At 40.7% G+C, this 15,608-nt stretch overlaps 1 protein-coding gene across 4 annotated transcripts in view; it reads left to right on the top strand.

The window, feature by feature from the left end:
• Cpne8 (copine 8) overlaps positions 1 to 15,608 on the top strand; it is a 230,951-nt gene that overhangs the window by 68,769 nt on the left and 146,574 nt on the right. For all 4 annotated transcript variants that reach the window (XM_076556619.1, XM_076556618.1, XM_042264610.2 and 1 more), the window contains exon 6: positions 3,684 to 3,760. In XM_076556619.1, the coding sequence (XP_076412734.1) occupies positions 3,684 to 3,760 (77 nt within the window). The remainder of the gene's footprint in view (positions 1 to 3,683; positions 3,761 to 15,608) is intronic.

Genomic DNA, 15,608 nt, shown 5'->3' with positions numbered 1-15,608 from the left:
TGAGGTATAGAAACATGGTTCAGTTTCAATATGAGTGCAGACAACAAAGACCTTCATGATTCTATTCAATGGCAGTATATTATCCACTATAAACTCAGTGTGTGTGTGTGTGTGTGTGTGTGTGTGTGTGAGAGAGAGAGAGAGAGAGAGAGAGAGAGAGAGAGAGATATGAAGAGAGACAGAGAAAGTGTAACAAACTTTGTTATTGGCTATCAGCTCACAAATAACAATATGAAGACTTCTTTTTAATTTTGAAAGCTCAGCCTTATATTAGGCTTGTCCCACTAGCTCTTATAACTTAAATTAACCCATCTATATTCATCAATGTTTTGTCTCATGGCTTTTTACCTTTCTTTCATTTTGTATGTCCGACTCCCTCCATGTCTCATTGGCATCTGATAGGAACTTGGATTCATCTTCTATTTTCTCTCTTTCTTTCTCTCTGCCCAGAAGTCCCACCTATACCTTCTGCCTAGCTACTGGCCGTTCAGCTTTTTATTACACTAATCACAGTGATACATTTTCATACAGTGTACAAATATCCCACAATGAGAGAGAGAGAGAGAGAGAGAGAGAGAGAGAGAGAGAGAGAGAGAGAGAGAGAGATTCAAATAAATCACGTATAGGAAACGTTAGTATTTGCACCTGAAAAGACAAAAATCAGCTCTTTTACTGCCAAGTGGGTTTCTCTTTAACATTTAAAAATTATTTATTTATTATTTATTGTGCGCATGCGTGCCATAGAGTGCATGTCGAGCTTGGAGGAGAGCTGACAAGAGTCATTTCCCTCTTACTACTATGTGGGTCTCAGGGATTTATTGGCAACAAACATCCTCTGAGCCATTTCATTGTCTCCCAAGCTTCCTTCTCCTATTTGTAGAATTCCTAAAGCTCAGGGCAGTAATGTAATAAATGTAGAATGTAGACAAGTATGAAGGTACGATGCAAAATAAGATTTAGGCGAACAGATCAGCCAATATTCATACTTCAGAAATAATTAAAATAATAAATCTAAAGAAATAAGAATGTTATGCTTTGTGTAGACCTAAGAAAGAAGAGAGAAACCAATACGTCTGTGTATAATCAGCAGGACCTTGGTTGCAGGGACTTGGAATCTTTTAGGTGTAACAAATCTAGATGCAGATTGCTGTGGGAATAATCTGAGCATGCCCACGGGCTCTCTGCTACTTTTTATTCTTATTGGTATTTAATCCCTCCTCCTCTCTCCCCCGCTTCTCTTTTTATCGCTCTTTTAGCTTTGGCACCAGCCATACAGAGTGTAATAGCTGGATACACTTTAAGTTTCAATGAATTCTAGGTATGAACAGAATGGTTTTCCTACATTATGAGACTGCGATTTAAACTATAAAGAAGAATTTAACAGACATTTACTGTTTTCATGGACATTTGGGGGAGAAAGCAGTAGCCATTATTATATTAGACATTAAAGCGTTTCTCAGCTGCCTGAGGTTCTCTAGGCTGGATTTGGTCTGTAGGGGGGCAGAGTGGCAGAGGGGCTGCATTTATTCCTGGAAATATCATCACAACCTAATTATAATGATTCCACAACTGGGTCACAGCACCAGCACAAAAAGCAGTGAGGAAGTTTATGGCGTAGTTTGTTTTTATTTCTATCTCTATATACAGCCCCAAATACCTAAAAATACCCGCCGAAAGACACTAATTATTTACACATGAGTGTACTGTAAAATGCAGAGCAGATGTGAGCCATTAAGCCAGCTAAAACACAAACTGAATAGAACTTTCCCACCTCATGACCACCATGTGCTGATTTTGTGCTGTGAGTAGTGAATATGTTGCTTGGTACAGACTGTACATACCCAGAAATGCAGAGTAAACCCAGGGATGCTGTGAATACAGGGCAAGATAAGAAAACTGGGAGGATTCTCATAGATTCATGTTGTAGTGCACATTTTACTGATTTGACTATTTTAACTTTCTGTGAAGCAATAATGATGCCTCTGTGTTTGCTGGTAGGTGTGTAGAATGGTACACATTTATATTCTGTTCTTTTGTGCAATGGTATACAGCTTTTACTGAAGCTAAGTATTCCATTGACAAAATCCATTTAACATGTTTTTGCAGCAGCTCACTGGCATATTTTTAGTAAACAGTTCTAGAATGCTCCATAAAGGTTTTTCTGCAGCTATTCAGTAGAGCAATGATTTTTCCAAATACCAAGCATTTGGAAGGCCAAGTATTAAGCTCTAGGTAGTTTGGGGTTTGTTCAAGTCCCACATTTTAAATATATAGGCTAATGACTTGCAATTTAAATATGGATTTAACTCAATAATTGCAATAAGGATTTAAGTTGTTTTGCATGCTTAGAAACCAATTCCAGAGGACCCGCATTTTAAAAAGAGTACAGCTCTCTGTCAGTTACCAAGTTCTAGATTTAGAGAGAACTTTGGAGTGTCTAGACTGCTCCCCCTTGCCACCAGCTCTACCTACCGTACACAGCAACAGTTCACCAGATCTGTTTCCCAATACTCACTGCAACCTTGGCTTGGGTCTTAGCACTTTGCCTAATCTTAACCACTGTCCTCTCCTGAATGCAAATTCTTTCCTGTCATGAGCCTGTTGAGACAAGCTGGTACTGGAGCAGGTGCTCCTCTCTGATTGTGCCCATGGATGACCAAAGCTGTCTGGTTGCTTCCAGTTGTTGAGCCATGAGTGTTCCTCAAGGTCCTAGCTCTTCATCTACACTTCCTCCCTTGACCTGACTTTCTTTCTTTGCTCACTTCCTGCCTACTGACAGTCTGATATTTTCTCTAGGACTAACAGTTCAGTCTGTTCCCAGCTACCTCTCAAGGCTCACTTGCTAGTCTACATAGGGCTTTTTCTCCTGTTTGGACTTAGGGCATGATCCACCTCACTTTCCCTGTGTTGAATAATGAGGGATTTTATTTCTTGGCTAGTTGGCCTCGTGTGTATCTGAGTCCAGCTCCTCTCAATAGCTAGAAGTAGAGGCAGCATGGCTGGACCTAGTACCTCAGTGAGCTTGGATTCATCTTCTGGGTTTTCATTATGGTTCTGAGCAAGTTGCTTTCTTCAAGCCTCAGTTCTCTTATCTATAAAGTGGGGGCAGTAGTAGCTCCCAAGCATGAGTTGGCTTTATTTTTTTTAATTTGAGAAGTCATTTTTCTGAAACTCTAGTGAACTCAGTAACACACCTTGTACATTTAACAAGTAGATTTATTGACTCTTCTTTTCATAAAAATGAAACATCATATTTGATGTCTGTACATCATTCCCTGGGCTTCCCCAGGGCTATTCAATGCACGGAGCTCCTCCCTGCAGAGCTTTTAGGATAACACAGACTTCTGAAGCATCAGGGCTATCCTGGGGCACAGGGCTTCTTCCTGATAACCATTCTGCTTTCTCAGCGCATGTATCCAGATGGTGGCAGAGCTCTTGTTTTATGGTCATGTGACATTGCAGTGCCTGGAAGTTCAAAATAACAAACTGGTTCTGTGACGAAAGTGTGAAATTACATGTGAACTTAGAGGAGAGCAGTGTGGTAAAATTGATTCATATTGGGCTTATTTTTGGAACTGAGAATTCTGTGTTTTGGTAATGAAAAAATGCAAAAATGATGCACAAGATATCTACTGCACAATAGTGTGGGAACTTATGAGCTTTAATCCTTTTGTCTATTTTAGGACTTTCTGGGACAAGTGTTTTGTACATTGGGGGAGATTGTTGGTTCACAGGGAAGTCGTCTGGAAAAGCCAATAGTGTAAGTACTTTTCAATTCAGACAGTGACATGTCAACTCTGGTGTTTCTATGTTAGCACTTTGAAACGTGTGAATATATGCTTGTAGAACAAAAATGAGTTTTAAAATTTTTACTGGGATTTTTCTCTTCCGGTAGCTAATTTTGACAGTTTAATAGAATCTATTTCAGCTGTCATATGCTATGCAAAAAAAAATGTTCAAAAGACAAATTGATCAGCTTTGAAAGGAAATGTATTGTATTCTTTTGGTTTATGCTGTTAGATTTAATACTCTATGGAAAATAAACTTACTTCGAGTCAGGACATAGGTGTAGCACTACTTTCAAGTCCTTTGGCCCATAGATGTACCTTTGTTTATTGAAACTGTAATAGCCCATTGCTGCATTACTTTCCCAGGGTGGGGGAGATGCGAACAAATATGGAGGACCCAGTAGAGGATCAGTGACTAACCAAAGGGGTGGTCGCATCTACATGCAGTATGGTGAACCAAGGAGTTTACTGAATGTGTAGAATCATGGGCTAGGGGTTACTTGTAGATTGTCAGTGAGCCCCAAACAGCTGTACCACTTTGAAGTCCCACCTCAGCAGGAGGGGTAGTCTACTGAATGCCCTCCCTGGCTTCTGTGCATCCAGCACCTTCTGAGACCACCTGCAGCCGGAGCAGCAGTGTGTATTGCTTGTGGGGCCTGGTGTCTCAAGTGAAAGTCATTCACAGTGGTTCCCTCCATCCAAGAAGGAGGATCCTGTGTCAGTGGCTTCTCTGATTAGAGATGGCAGCAGCCCTGTCATTCCCAGAGAGCAGAAGGCAGTACTCCAGAATTGTTTTCGCTGGGAGAGTTGGTGAAGGAAGCAGTGTGCGGTTCTAATGACTTTGATTGATTTATTTATAAAGATCAGGAGATCTGGGAAGACCTAATCACCAACTGAGAACTAACCACAATGTCCAAACTTTAGGAAAATTTTAAGCCCTGTCTTTATCACATCACAAAATAAATATGTCAAAGCAATCTATTCCTCTTTAATCTCAAGTAAATGAAATTACCATGTTGTCTGTCTCATAGTCTATATAAAACTTAATGTCATGTGTGTATCAGTGTTATACAAAACATCTGAGCTAATAAACTAGTAAGTCTATTCATTTTAGCTTCTTTTATTTACATTATTTTCTTATAAAATTATTACCAAATATCAGTTTGAGTTCTTCAATGTGTATATTTCCTTTTAAATATTCTTATTATAAATAATTTATTTCCATCTAGTTATAAGACTTAAATGCTTATTAGTAAAATGTATTTATGCTCACTTTAGTAAATAATAAAGCCAGGTGTGGAAGCTAAGGGAAGAGGATTGCCAAAAGACTAAGACTAGCCTGGGATGCATAGTGACAGTGTTCCAGACTAGCCTGGGATACATAGTGAGAGTATCCTAGACTAGCCTGGGATGCATAGTGAGAGTGTCCCAGACTAGCCTGGGATGCATAGTGAGAGTGTTTCAGACTAGTCTGGGATGCATAGTGAGAGTGTTTCAGACTAGTCTGGAATGCATAGTGAGAGTGTTTCAGACTAGTCTGGGTTGTGAGATTCTGTTTCAAAAATGAAAACAAAACAAAACAAACAAACAAAATAAAACCACCAAAAATATCTTTGAAAAATAAATGGTAATGTTCAAAGTAAATACCATTAAATACCTTTAACTCTCAAGGCCTTTTCTAGTCAAGTGACTAGCATTCATAAGGGTTCCTGGAACAGCATGAATCTAACTTTAGGGTTTTTTTTGTTGTTGTTTTGTTTTTTAAGGAAAAAAATTCCACATTCTGTCCCCTGCCATCTTAATTGTGTCTTTAATATTTTTCAAGAGAAAGCATATACAAGTAAAGCCTCAAGTTTTCATTTCAGATCAGAGAAATGGGAGAGACTGCCAGATTACAAACTGGCAATCATATTTTTAAATTGATGGTTTTTTTGGAAAATTGTAGCTGCTCTAATTTCCTCATAAAAGGCATTCATAATTCTAATTTTAGAAAACTTTTTAATTGCAAAAAGTTTCCTCTAGTAAAAGAATTCTGCTCTTATTAATTTTTAGGCATCTTTTTTTTTTTTTTTTTTTTTTTTTTTTTTTTTTTTTTTTTTGGTTTTTCGAGACAGGATTTCTCTGCGTAGTTTTGCATCTTTCCTGGAGCTCACTTGGTAGCCCAGGCTGGCCTCGAACTCACAGAGATCCGCCTGGCTCTGCCTCCCGAGTGCTGGGATTAAAGGCGTGCACCACCACCGCCCGGCAATTTTTAGGCATCTTTTTAAAGTGGAGATTATTATATTCGTTGGGGTGGGAGTGATAACTGTAGCATTGCATAAGACTGTGCCCTTGACTCGGCTGATTCAGAATTTCCATTGGAAGAGGCAAAAAAAAAAAAAAAATGTCAGCTCATGCTAAGAGGTAACAGTGTCTAGGGTGATGATTTGAAGACTATACCCACATAAGGAGAATTTAGTAGTTACTGAGTTGGACTGGTTTTGCACAACTGTCCTTTGGGTTTATCCAGTGGTGCTGAGACTAGGCAGCTAATGAGACAGAGCCTTGAAAACCATTGACATGGTAAGTGTGGATTCCAAGTATTGTGTTTTATCTATAGGGGATTTTGAAAATCTAGATGACTTTGTTGTTTTGATATTTATGTATGTCATAGAAAACAATACACTTCACTCAGATGTCTAAATATGCGTGTGTCCTTACCGAACAGTTTTCTCAGGCAAATAAACATGAAGAAAATGTTACCCCGTAGGCTTCTTCTCCTTTGAGAGTGAGATTTTTGAGAGCATCTTAGGAAAGCGTGCTAGGCAACAAAGCCCAGCAGAAGTGGGGAATGAACTACAGAATTTGAACATCACAGAGACTAGTCACAAAAGAAAGAAGACAACTACAGAGATTGCAGGAAGGTGGTGTCTGAGGTGAAGATGTTAAGTGCTTGAAACAAATGTAACAGAAGAAAGGCAAGGGATGTCATGGTTAAGAGAGTAAAGCCAAATGTGATTAGCTTGCTAGTGGAAAGATACTTTGGTTTTGTTAGAGAAGTACCAAGTACCACACCCACATTCTGTGAGCTCAGTAATTGCTTCAACTCCAGTGAACAGGGGATTGAAACAATCACAAGTAGTCACCAGTCCTCCTGCTCAAAGGCAGGCTGTCTTTCATGAAAAACTCCATCTGTGAGAGAAGCATGTGCCTGGAGGACACAAATGGAAAAATAAGGACCACAGGCTAAGAGTGAAGTTCAGGTGATTATGCAATTTCTAGGCAGACAGCAATTTACTCCATTACCTCAGCCTCAAATGAAAATGTTTCTTGTTTGAAAAAGTGCGGTTGTGTTGAGAAAGCCAGGGAAACACTTTCCCGAAACGCTCTCTTGGGGTGCCTGCCTTGTCAAGGCAGTTCTCCAAAGGAGCTGGCCCTTCCTTAGATTCTCCCAGCTTCAGACCCAGCCCTGCTGATCCACTGACACCATTTCCACATATTTTATCATTTCCCAGGAGTCCATCTAACAGGAAAGCGGTGGGGAGAAGAAAAAGGGTGGGGGATGTAGACATGCTCCTTTCAGTAGAAGAGAGAATGGCTGTGGACGAAAGGATGAAGGCAAGAAAATCTTAGTAGTACAAAATCAGAAAGATGCTTCCCTGATCGGAAGTTCAGTGACACACACAGACTCCGGAGACGTGAAGTGTGTCTCTATTCTCCACGGTCCCCTCTCTCTTGGCCCACTTTCCCACAAGCTGACCAGGCAGCCGTTCAGAAACATAAAATCGTTCAGGCTGTTTCCCAAGGCTAGGGATGGAGATGGGAGCTGCACATTCTCCTGCTTGCAGGCAGTACCCTTGCAATGATGTTAAGGACTCTGGCAATCTTCCCCAGCCTGCTGAGCACGCACTTCTGAAATGCAGCATGAGGTACCTCCTGAGGTAGGAAACACACCCACAGTAAACAAAATTGATTCATCTTGAATTTTAAAATCCTTCCTGTGTCCCATATGTTATTTATCTTAAATGGCATTCCCGACTGATTTAACATTTCTTTACTAATTCATTTAGCTCAGAGACTTATTTTCTAATTAGTTTCCCTTTTACATTCCAAGTTATTCACAGTAACCCCTTGTTCCCCTTCTTTTTAAATGGCCTAGTTCATATTCTGATAAGATGTTCAGAGGCCTCTTTCTCGGCTTCCTAATTGCAGCTGAGTTATCATATCTCATCTGACATATGCTTTTAAATGAGTAATAGTTTTAAAATTTGGGGATTTAGAGAAAACAAAGAAAAAAATTTAGCATCCTAAATTATTCATTAATCAAACCTTTGACAATTATACCAGGTCTGTCACAAAGGCAAAAAAATAAATAAATAAATAAAAGGCTTCTTGTCTGTAGCCACATCTATTAATTAAACATAATTTGAATTTAAACTTAACCAGTGTATGTCTGGATTTCAAGGATGGCTGTCATTTAAAGACTTAGGTTTTTATTTTCTTATAAAAACGATTATTTAAAAAATGGTCTACAGGAACTAAAGTGAAGCGATTTGAAATAGCATCCAAAACTTGTTTTCATGTTATTAGCATTTCAACATTTTTTGCAGTTTCCTGCAAGTCCATTTTGTTGGATACAATCTATTTACCGAATCTTCATCATAGTGCATTTTTTGGTGTTATGCTGCTTGCTTTGTTGGTAGCTTCAGCTGGATCCCTGCGACTCCTGGCCCCTCTCTTTAGAAGTCCCATCATTCTTTAACATGGCTCCCACCCAGCCCTGTTTTCTCATACTGTGAGATGCAATCCAGTTTTCTTTGTCATGCGTTCAGAGCCTTCCTTCATCTGTCTTCAAAGAGTTTAGTGATGGATTCAGCAGAGTCTCATAGATATGAGATTCAGCTCCAGTTTCAGAATGACTGCTGTGATCTTCCGTAGGGGAAATTGGGATTATGTTCCTCAAGCAATAGGCTTTCTGGTTTTGCCCCTTTCAGCCAGACACGAGTACATCTGTACAAGAACACGGGGCCAGAATGCAGGGGTCAGTGACTAGAAAACAGGTCCTCAATCTAGAGAGGAGCAGGAGCCCTTATGGTAATATACCAGCTGCTGTTTTAGCTGAAGGAGACAGAGGGGAAAGGTCATGGAAAGCAGTAGCTCATGATGTCGGCAGTTGATTTGGGGTGGGGGATAAAGGGAGGTTCTGAGAATGGCCAGTGGGCTGTGGAGGGCACAGGGATGTAGACACAGAGGTGAGTGATACTTGAAGACCAGACTAGGGTGTCAGTTGGACACAGCATTCCTAGTTGTATCATACATAAGACTCAAGGCAGCAAGCGACACATGAGTCGACACATGGTGCTGAGGTTCACCAGCAGGAAGATTGGGGGAAGGACAGAGCTGAAGGGAAGCCGAGGGATGAGAAAACAAAGACAAAGAGGGTCTGATGGCACTTGTAGTTCAGCTTGTCAGTGTTGGCGTATTGATGACTCCAGTGTGGACTCATCCATGTGTTGTCTGTGAATGCCTATGGAGAGCACCTATCACCGTGAAGGAGGAGGGGTGGCTCAAACAAGAAGAGCTTGTCTAGAAGGTGAAAAAAATGAGAAATTTAGGATTTCTCCTAAAGACCACACTTGTACTGTACAGTTTTCTGCAAATTAAAATATAGTTACATATAGTTTGGGCTGTAAAATTATATCAAAAATATCTGGGACTATATTATCTGATGGTAGTGGTTTGAATGAGAATGGGCACTATAGACTCATGTATTTGAATGCTTGGTCCACAGTTGATGGAACTGTTTGGGAAGGATTAGGAGGTGTGGCCTTGTAGGAGTAGGTATGTCACTGGGGGTGGGGTTTGAGTTTCAAAATTCTAGGATATCTCCAGTGTATTCCCCAGTCTCTCTCTGTCTCTGTCTCTCTCTCTCCCTACTCCTCTCACTGTGTTTGTCACTCTCTCTCTGCCTTTTACACTTTTGGATAAGATTTAAGCTCTTAGCTACTGCTCCAACTCCATGCCTGCCTGTCAGCTGCCATGATGGTCATGAACTCTACTACCCCCTGGAACCATGAGATGCAAAGTAAAGACTTCCTTTTATAAATTGCCGTGGTCATGGGTGTCTTATAAGAGCACTAAAGTAAACAAGACACTGACTATGAAAAACAATTTCATTCAATGTTTTTAGATTCTATAATTTACTCCAGTGACATGTATTCTAGAATCACGTTTGACTACATGTACTAGTGGCATATTATTAATAAAAACAAACCTGAAGCCAGGTATTGGGGTGAATGATGGAAGATCAGAGAAGCAGAACAAGCCACAGCTACCTCACCTCGCCAGTTCCTTGACTGATCCTCTTTCCTCAGACTGGAAGCCTCTCAGTCTTCATCCAGAATGAATCTCAGCTGAGCTGTGCTGCTTCAAAGCCTAAAAGCTTAACCAGCCAAATGCTTCTAGTTTCTGGTCCTCACGCCTTATATATCTTCCTGTTTTCTGCCTCACTCCCTGGGATTAAAGGCTCACTTCTTGGGATTAAAGGCGTGTGTCACCATGCCTGGCTGTTTCCAGTGTGGCCTTGAACTCACAGAGATCCAGAGGGATTTCTGCCTCTGGAATGCTAGGATTAAAGACGTGTGCTACCACTGCCTATCTTCTATGTTTAATATTGTGGCTGTCTTGTTCTCTGACCCCAAATAAGTTTATTAGCATGCACAATATTTTGGGGAGCACAATTCCACCACATTACATCACTACCATTCGCCTTGCCTTGCCACAGCAAGCAGCCCAGGAAACACCGGAGTCCTCTGCCAAAGTTGCATTCCGTGATGGAGTGGCTGAATTGCTTTGGTTTGTGTGAAGGCAGAAGGTCATGGCAGCAAGGCAGAGCCCTTCACTGTAGAGCTGACAAATGAAAGAAAAAGAGGAAGCTTCCAAGACCCCACTGTCCTCCTAAGGGCACACAATAATAACCTAAAGACCCTTAGTTGGTTCTACTTTCTAAATAGTGTTCCCTAGAAACCAAGCCTTTTCAAGTAGTGGACTTTGTGCAGACGAGAGCTCAACTGTGACATACTATATTTTTACAGCTGTGGGTTACATTAGTGGCAGGGACAATTAATTTGGTGTAGAGGAAAAAAAAATACAGCTATTGTAATAGAGAGGATATGCTTAAGCTTTGGAGAGAATCAGAACTTGGTTTCTCCATTTGCCAGGTTTGTGTATTGGAGCAGACTGCTTTAAATTCCTCAGCTCCAGGCCTTTTTTAGAAACACTCTAATAATATACTTTTAACAAAGTTGTAAGAAATAGCAATGCTTTGTATGATAAATTTGTCTTGAAGAACACTGTGTTCAATAAACACTAGAATAGTGGCTATTATTAATACCATTGTTAAAAGTATCCAGTAACTTTTAGGAGAAACTTCTGAAGTCAATCACTCAATCTCTTCTCTCTGCCTCCCTCTGTCCTTACATTCCTCTCTTCCTTGGTTTTGTCTCTTTCTGTGTGTTAGATACACTCAGCAAACTCGGAAAGGACAGCCAGAAATCAAACTTGATTTTAATATGAAAATTGTTATCTAAATATAAGTTTTTGTTTGTTTATTGTTTGTTTGGTTTTTTGAGATGGGATTTCTCTGTGTAGCTTTGCGCCTTTCCTGGAACTCGCTTTGGAGACCAGGCTGGCCTCAAACTCACAGAGATCAGCCTGCCTCTGCCTCTCGAGTGCTGGGATTAAAGGCATACGCTAAGTATTGAAATTATTTCATCTGTACATATGTGTATGTACCTGAATACCAGATTGCAGTAAGGAGAGGAGTTCCACTTTTTATGACGTGTGTTTTATATGACAATGTGGTTACTGTTAAGTGTCCTAAATTTCTGTACGTCAGATGTATGCATGTTCTTACATAATTGCAAGGCAACTAATCTCAAGTTCAATGTCAGTTGAGAACCTTGGTGTTTGTAAAGAGCCCATGGATGCATATACATATTAGTGACATTCATGTGTGACACAGTCTAAGATCACCTGGGAGGAGGGCCTCTGAGAATGATCGAGAAGTTATCTTTATCATAGTAATTGATGTGGAAGCACCTGTACACTCTGGACAGCACTGTGCCTTGTGCTTGGGGTCTTGGGTTGTATAATTGTAGAGAAGGGAATGAGAAATGCTCACAGGCATGCATTAATTCATTATTCTTTTAGTGTAATGTGATTAGTGGCTTCAAGTGCCTGCTGCTTTGACTTCTGCAGAATGATAAACTGTAATCTTATCTGTGAGCCAAACAGGCACTTCCTCCCTTCAGTTGCTTTGGTTGGTATATTTATAGTGGCAACAGAAGTAACTAATGCAATGCTATTCAATATATCAAAAATTAATGCATTTCAGAGGGACACCAAGTATTTGAGTAACATAGAATAAACAGAAAATTTGTCTCCTTCCATGGGCTGGGGGGCAGTATTCCCAAACCTGCATATTCTGTAAAGGCCAAGGGTAGAAAATTCTACTGCTAATCCTGTATGTATCTGCCACAAGCTTGTGAACTTTGTGAATGACAGAACTGAATACTTAGCTGACACAGTTTCTTCTGCTCATTTTTGTACATAAACTCTGGAAAGAGCTCCAGAAATATAGTTCTTTATTTCCAGAAGGGAAGGTCTTCACAGCAGGCTATTCACAGCAGCATTTGACTCTAGTGTTGTTCAGAAATTCTAGCAGCTAGAGCTAGTGTCATGTAGATGAGTTCTTTTGGATAGAAAGGTGTAGAAGAGACAAGGCGAGTCATGCAAAAATTGGACAAAATGAATTTATTTTCATCAAAATATCTTTGAATGCCGCCAACAGACACAAATCCCAGAATGGTGAGCCTGTCATTCTGCAGAGAGCTGACATTTCCTTCATTCATATGAGGCTTATGTGTAACTCCTGTAAACATTCTAATATGAGAAAAATGAAGTAATGTTCACTGTCCTGAGCAAACAATACACTGGTGAGAGTTCTTATTTCTCTATCAGATAAAATATGAGTTTAATAGATGTCTTGGGGAATTTTTTATAAAATACTAGTTTACCTGAAAGAAAATCTTTATTGGAAATTGATTATGGTCAAGAAAGTGTTAGAATCATGTATGAAAGGTGAAAATGCATAGTTGTTTCTGATCTTGCTAAGTTCCCCCACTTACCCTTTAAATGAATAGCTACAATTCCCTATTTATATGAATAGGGATTAGATTAGCTGAGACTGTTAGGCCAGTTTTATTATGATGAAGTTTATCATGAATGTGGAAGAGAATTCAGGAATTTTTTTTCCCAAAGAGGTTCATTCACTTTGGTTTGGAAACTGATTACAGGTTGTTAACAGAAGCATAGTTCAAACCATGGAAATGAAAAGGAATATTTAACATTGTATTCCTGAGGTTGATATCGAAATGGTAGATTGATAATGGGAGTTGAAGATGACTTTGAAAATGACCTTCAAATTTCTTTGTGTGAATAACTGGATAGAGCCAGCCCAAATGCAGAGAGTTTGGATAAGAGGAAGGTATCCCCTTGGGCTTTCCATTACTGTTGAGCAAGCTGTGGAAGCAGGTGGGAATTTGTGTGTTTGCCTAACCTTCTTGCTTTTGAAATCTTTCTGCCAATGTTGTGACTGAAGACAACAAATAAGACATGATCTGTAACATTGGAAGACAAATTATGAGTTAATTACTACACATCTTTGTGTACTGAATAATGATCGGAGGTATCAACTGGCTTTAATACCATGACTTTAAGCATGAAAAACATTTCCTAGAAATTATAGTTTCCTTTATGTAGGCACCTACAGCTTCTTTCCTCAGCCCTGCCCTCTTGTGCGTGATGGAATTTGAAGATTTTAAATTCAATATACAAATAGAACCATCTTAGTTTTGTGGTTAAGCAAACTAGTAGGTGGGGAAAGTTTTTTTTTTTGGTTTGGTTTGGTTTGGTTTGGTTTGGTTTGGTTTGGTTTGGTTTTTGAGACAGGGTTTCTCTGTGTAACCCTAGCTGTCGGGGAACTTGCTCTGTAGACCAGGTTGGTCTTGAGCTCACAGAAATCCACCTGCCTCTGCCTCCTGAGTGCTGTAATTAAAGGCGTGCACCACCACGGCTCAGCAGTGAGGAAAGGTCTTTATGGAACAACCTTGGAACCTAAGCCAATCTGTCCTGTAATAGGGGACACAGATAAAGAAACCTGTCACTCCTAAGTATGTTAGGAAGCAAGTTGGTAGAGCAAAATGGACCTGCCAGAAGAACTCCCAGGCCCCTGTTGGGTAGCAGTGGCACAGTTTTATAGGGGAGAGAGAGATGCCAGGTATTTAAACTGACAACATCACTGCTCCAAGGTCTGGTTGAAGGGAAGGTTTTTGTCGCAGAGATGAGGGAGAGGACAGCCAGAGGCATCTGGAAGATTCCGGAGCAGGGAGGGAAACGAGTAGACTGAACCTGGCCAGCAATCTGGACCAGGTCACCAGAGGACAGAGGAAGAGAGCGCGAGAGAAAGACAAAGAGAGTGTGGGCAAAGGAGACCAAGGGAGGGCATGGCCAAAATAGCAGGGTTAGAAAGACAATGAGAATCTGGGGGTACGGAAGCCCCAGAGATGTCTGGAAGGAGTTTAGGGCAAGGGGTATGGTGTGAGCAGAGCCTAGATGCCAGCATGGACTCTGAAATGTGTAAAGGGTACTTGTGATACTGAGAGAGCCTGGAGGCCAGCATGTGCTTTGGTATGGTAATAATCACCACAGACAGCCATTTGTCCTTTCTGCCAGCCATAAGGAAATGGCTCCTTTGGAAGAGGGCAACAGGTTTCACAAGCTCCGGAGGTATGCTAGCTTTTGTCTAACTGCCGGAATTTGGACTTGACACCAGGAAATACACATGTTAATTTGTCAGAACTGTGTGAAATCTGTCCCTAGCATGGAGCCTTCTGCCTTCCCAGTCTTCCAGTGTGGAATGCCTGGGAGCAATTTATAATTATTTGGAGTCTGTTGTTTTAGAAGGGAGAGGCAGGAGATTCTGGTAGAGTGATCTCCATCAGGGATTCCTACAGCCACAGTTGGGGCCAGAAGTTCCTGAAGGAGGGAATGTTTGCAACAGGCAGCAGAGATCACCTCGCTCTCGCTCTAACACAGTCAGCAGATGGAGCGAAAGGGAGCCACGAGTATTTCTACCTCAGTTGTTGAGTGGAGAGAGTTCTTACAATGTCTGCTGTTACCTTTACCTGCCTCACACTTAGGAGCATCTTTAACTGCCAACACCCCATGGGCCAGGTGACAACTGTCATCATTCTGTGTATCAGGAAGCAGCCAAGAGGGGGAGTCTAAAGAACCGAAATGTAAATGGTTGCCTTTGGCTTCTGAGCTCATGCACTTAACCATGACACTCTACTGTCTCCAACAAACCATGTTTGTTTACAGCTTTGAAAGAAGTTATAAAGCCCCATTTTATTTTGGTGATATAAAAAAAACTCATTAGAAAATCAAGGGCTTCTGCTGTTTAAGAAGAGTTTTCAAGGAACCCTGATTCTAACTCCCAAGAATGAGCCTTGCTCCCCTCCCATACCTCTGCTCTCTCTTCTTCAAGCACAGTCCATTGCCCCATCTTTCCTTAAGGTGAACAGGGTTCACCTGTGGTACACGGAGCCACCACCTAGCCAAAAAAATAAAAAATAAAAAATCCTTCCAGTTTGGGAATGAATCAGACGAGGAGTCAGGATCTTCCTGTTTGAAAATCATCACTTTCAATTTTCAGTGTGGTGCCATCAAAAGTTCCACTTTACCATTCTGGTACTGTAGGGTTCGTTACTTCAACTTTTT

Source organism: Peromyscus maniculatus, chromosome 20 (genome assembly GCF_049852395.1).
Source record: "Peromyscus maniculatus bairdii isolate BWxNUB_F1_BW_parent chromosome 20, HU_Pman_BW_mat_3.1, whole genome shotgun sequence".
Classification (NCBI taxonomy): Eukaryota; Metazoa; Chordata; class Mammalia; order Rodentia; family Cricetidae; genus Peromyscus; species Peromyscus maniculatus.
This window is presented reverse-complemented; position numbering and strand designations above follow the sequence as displayed.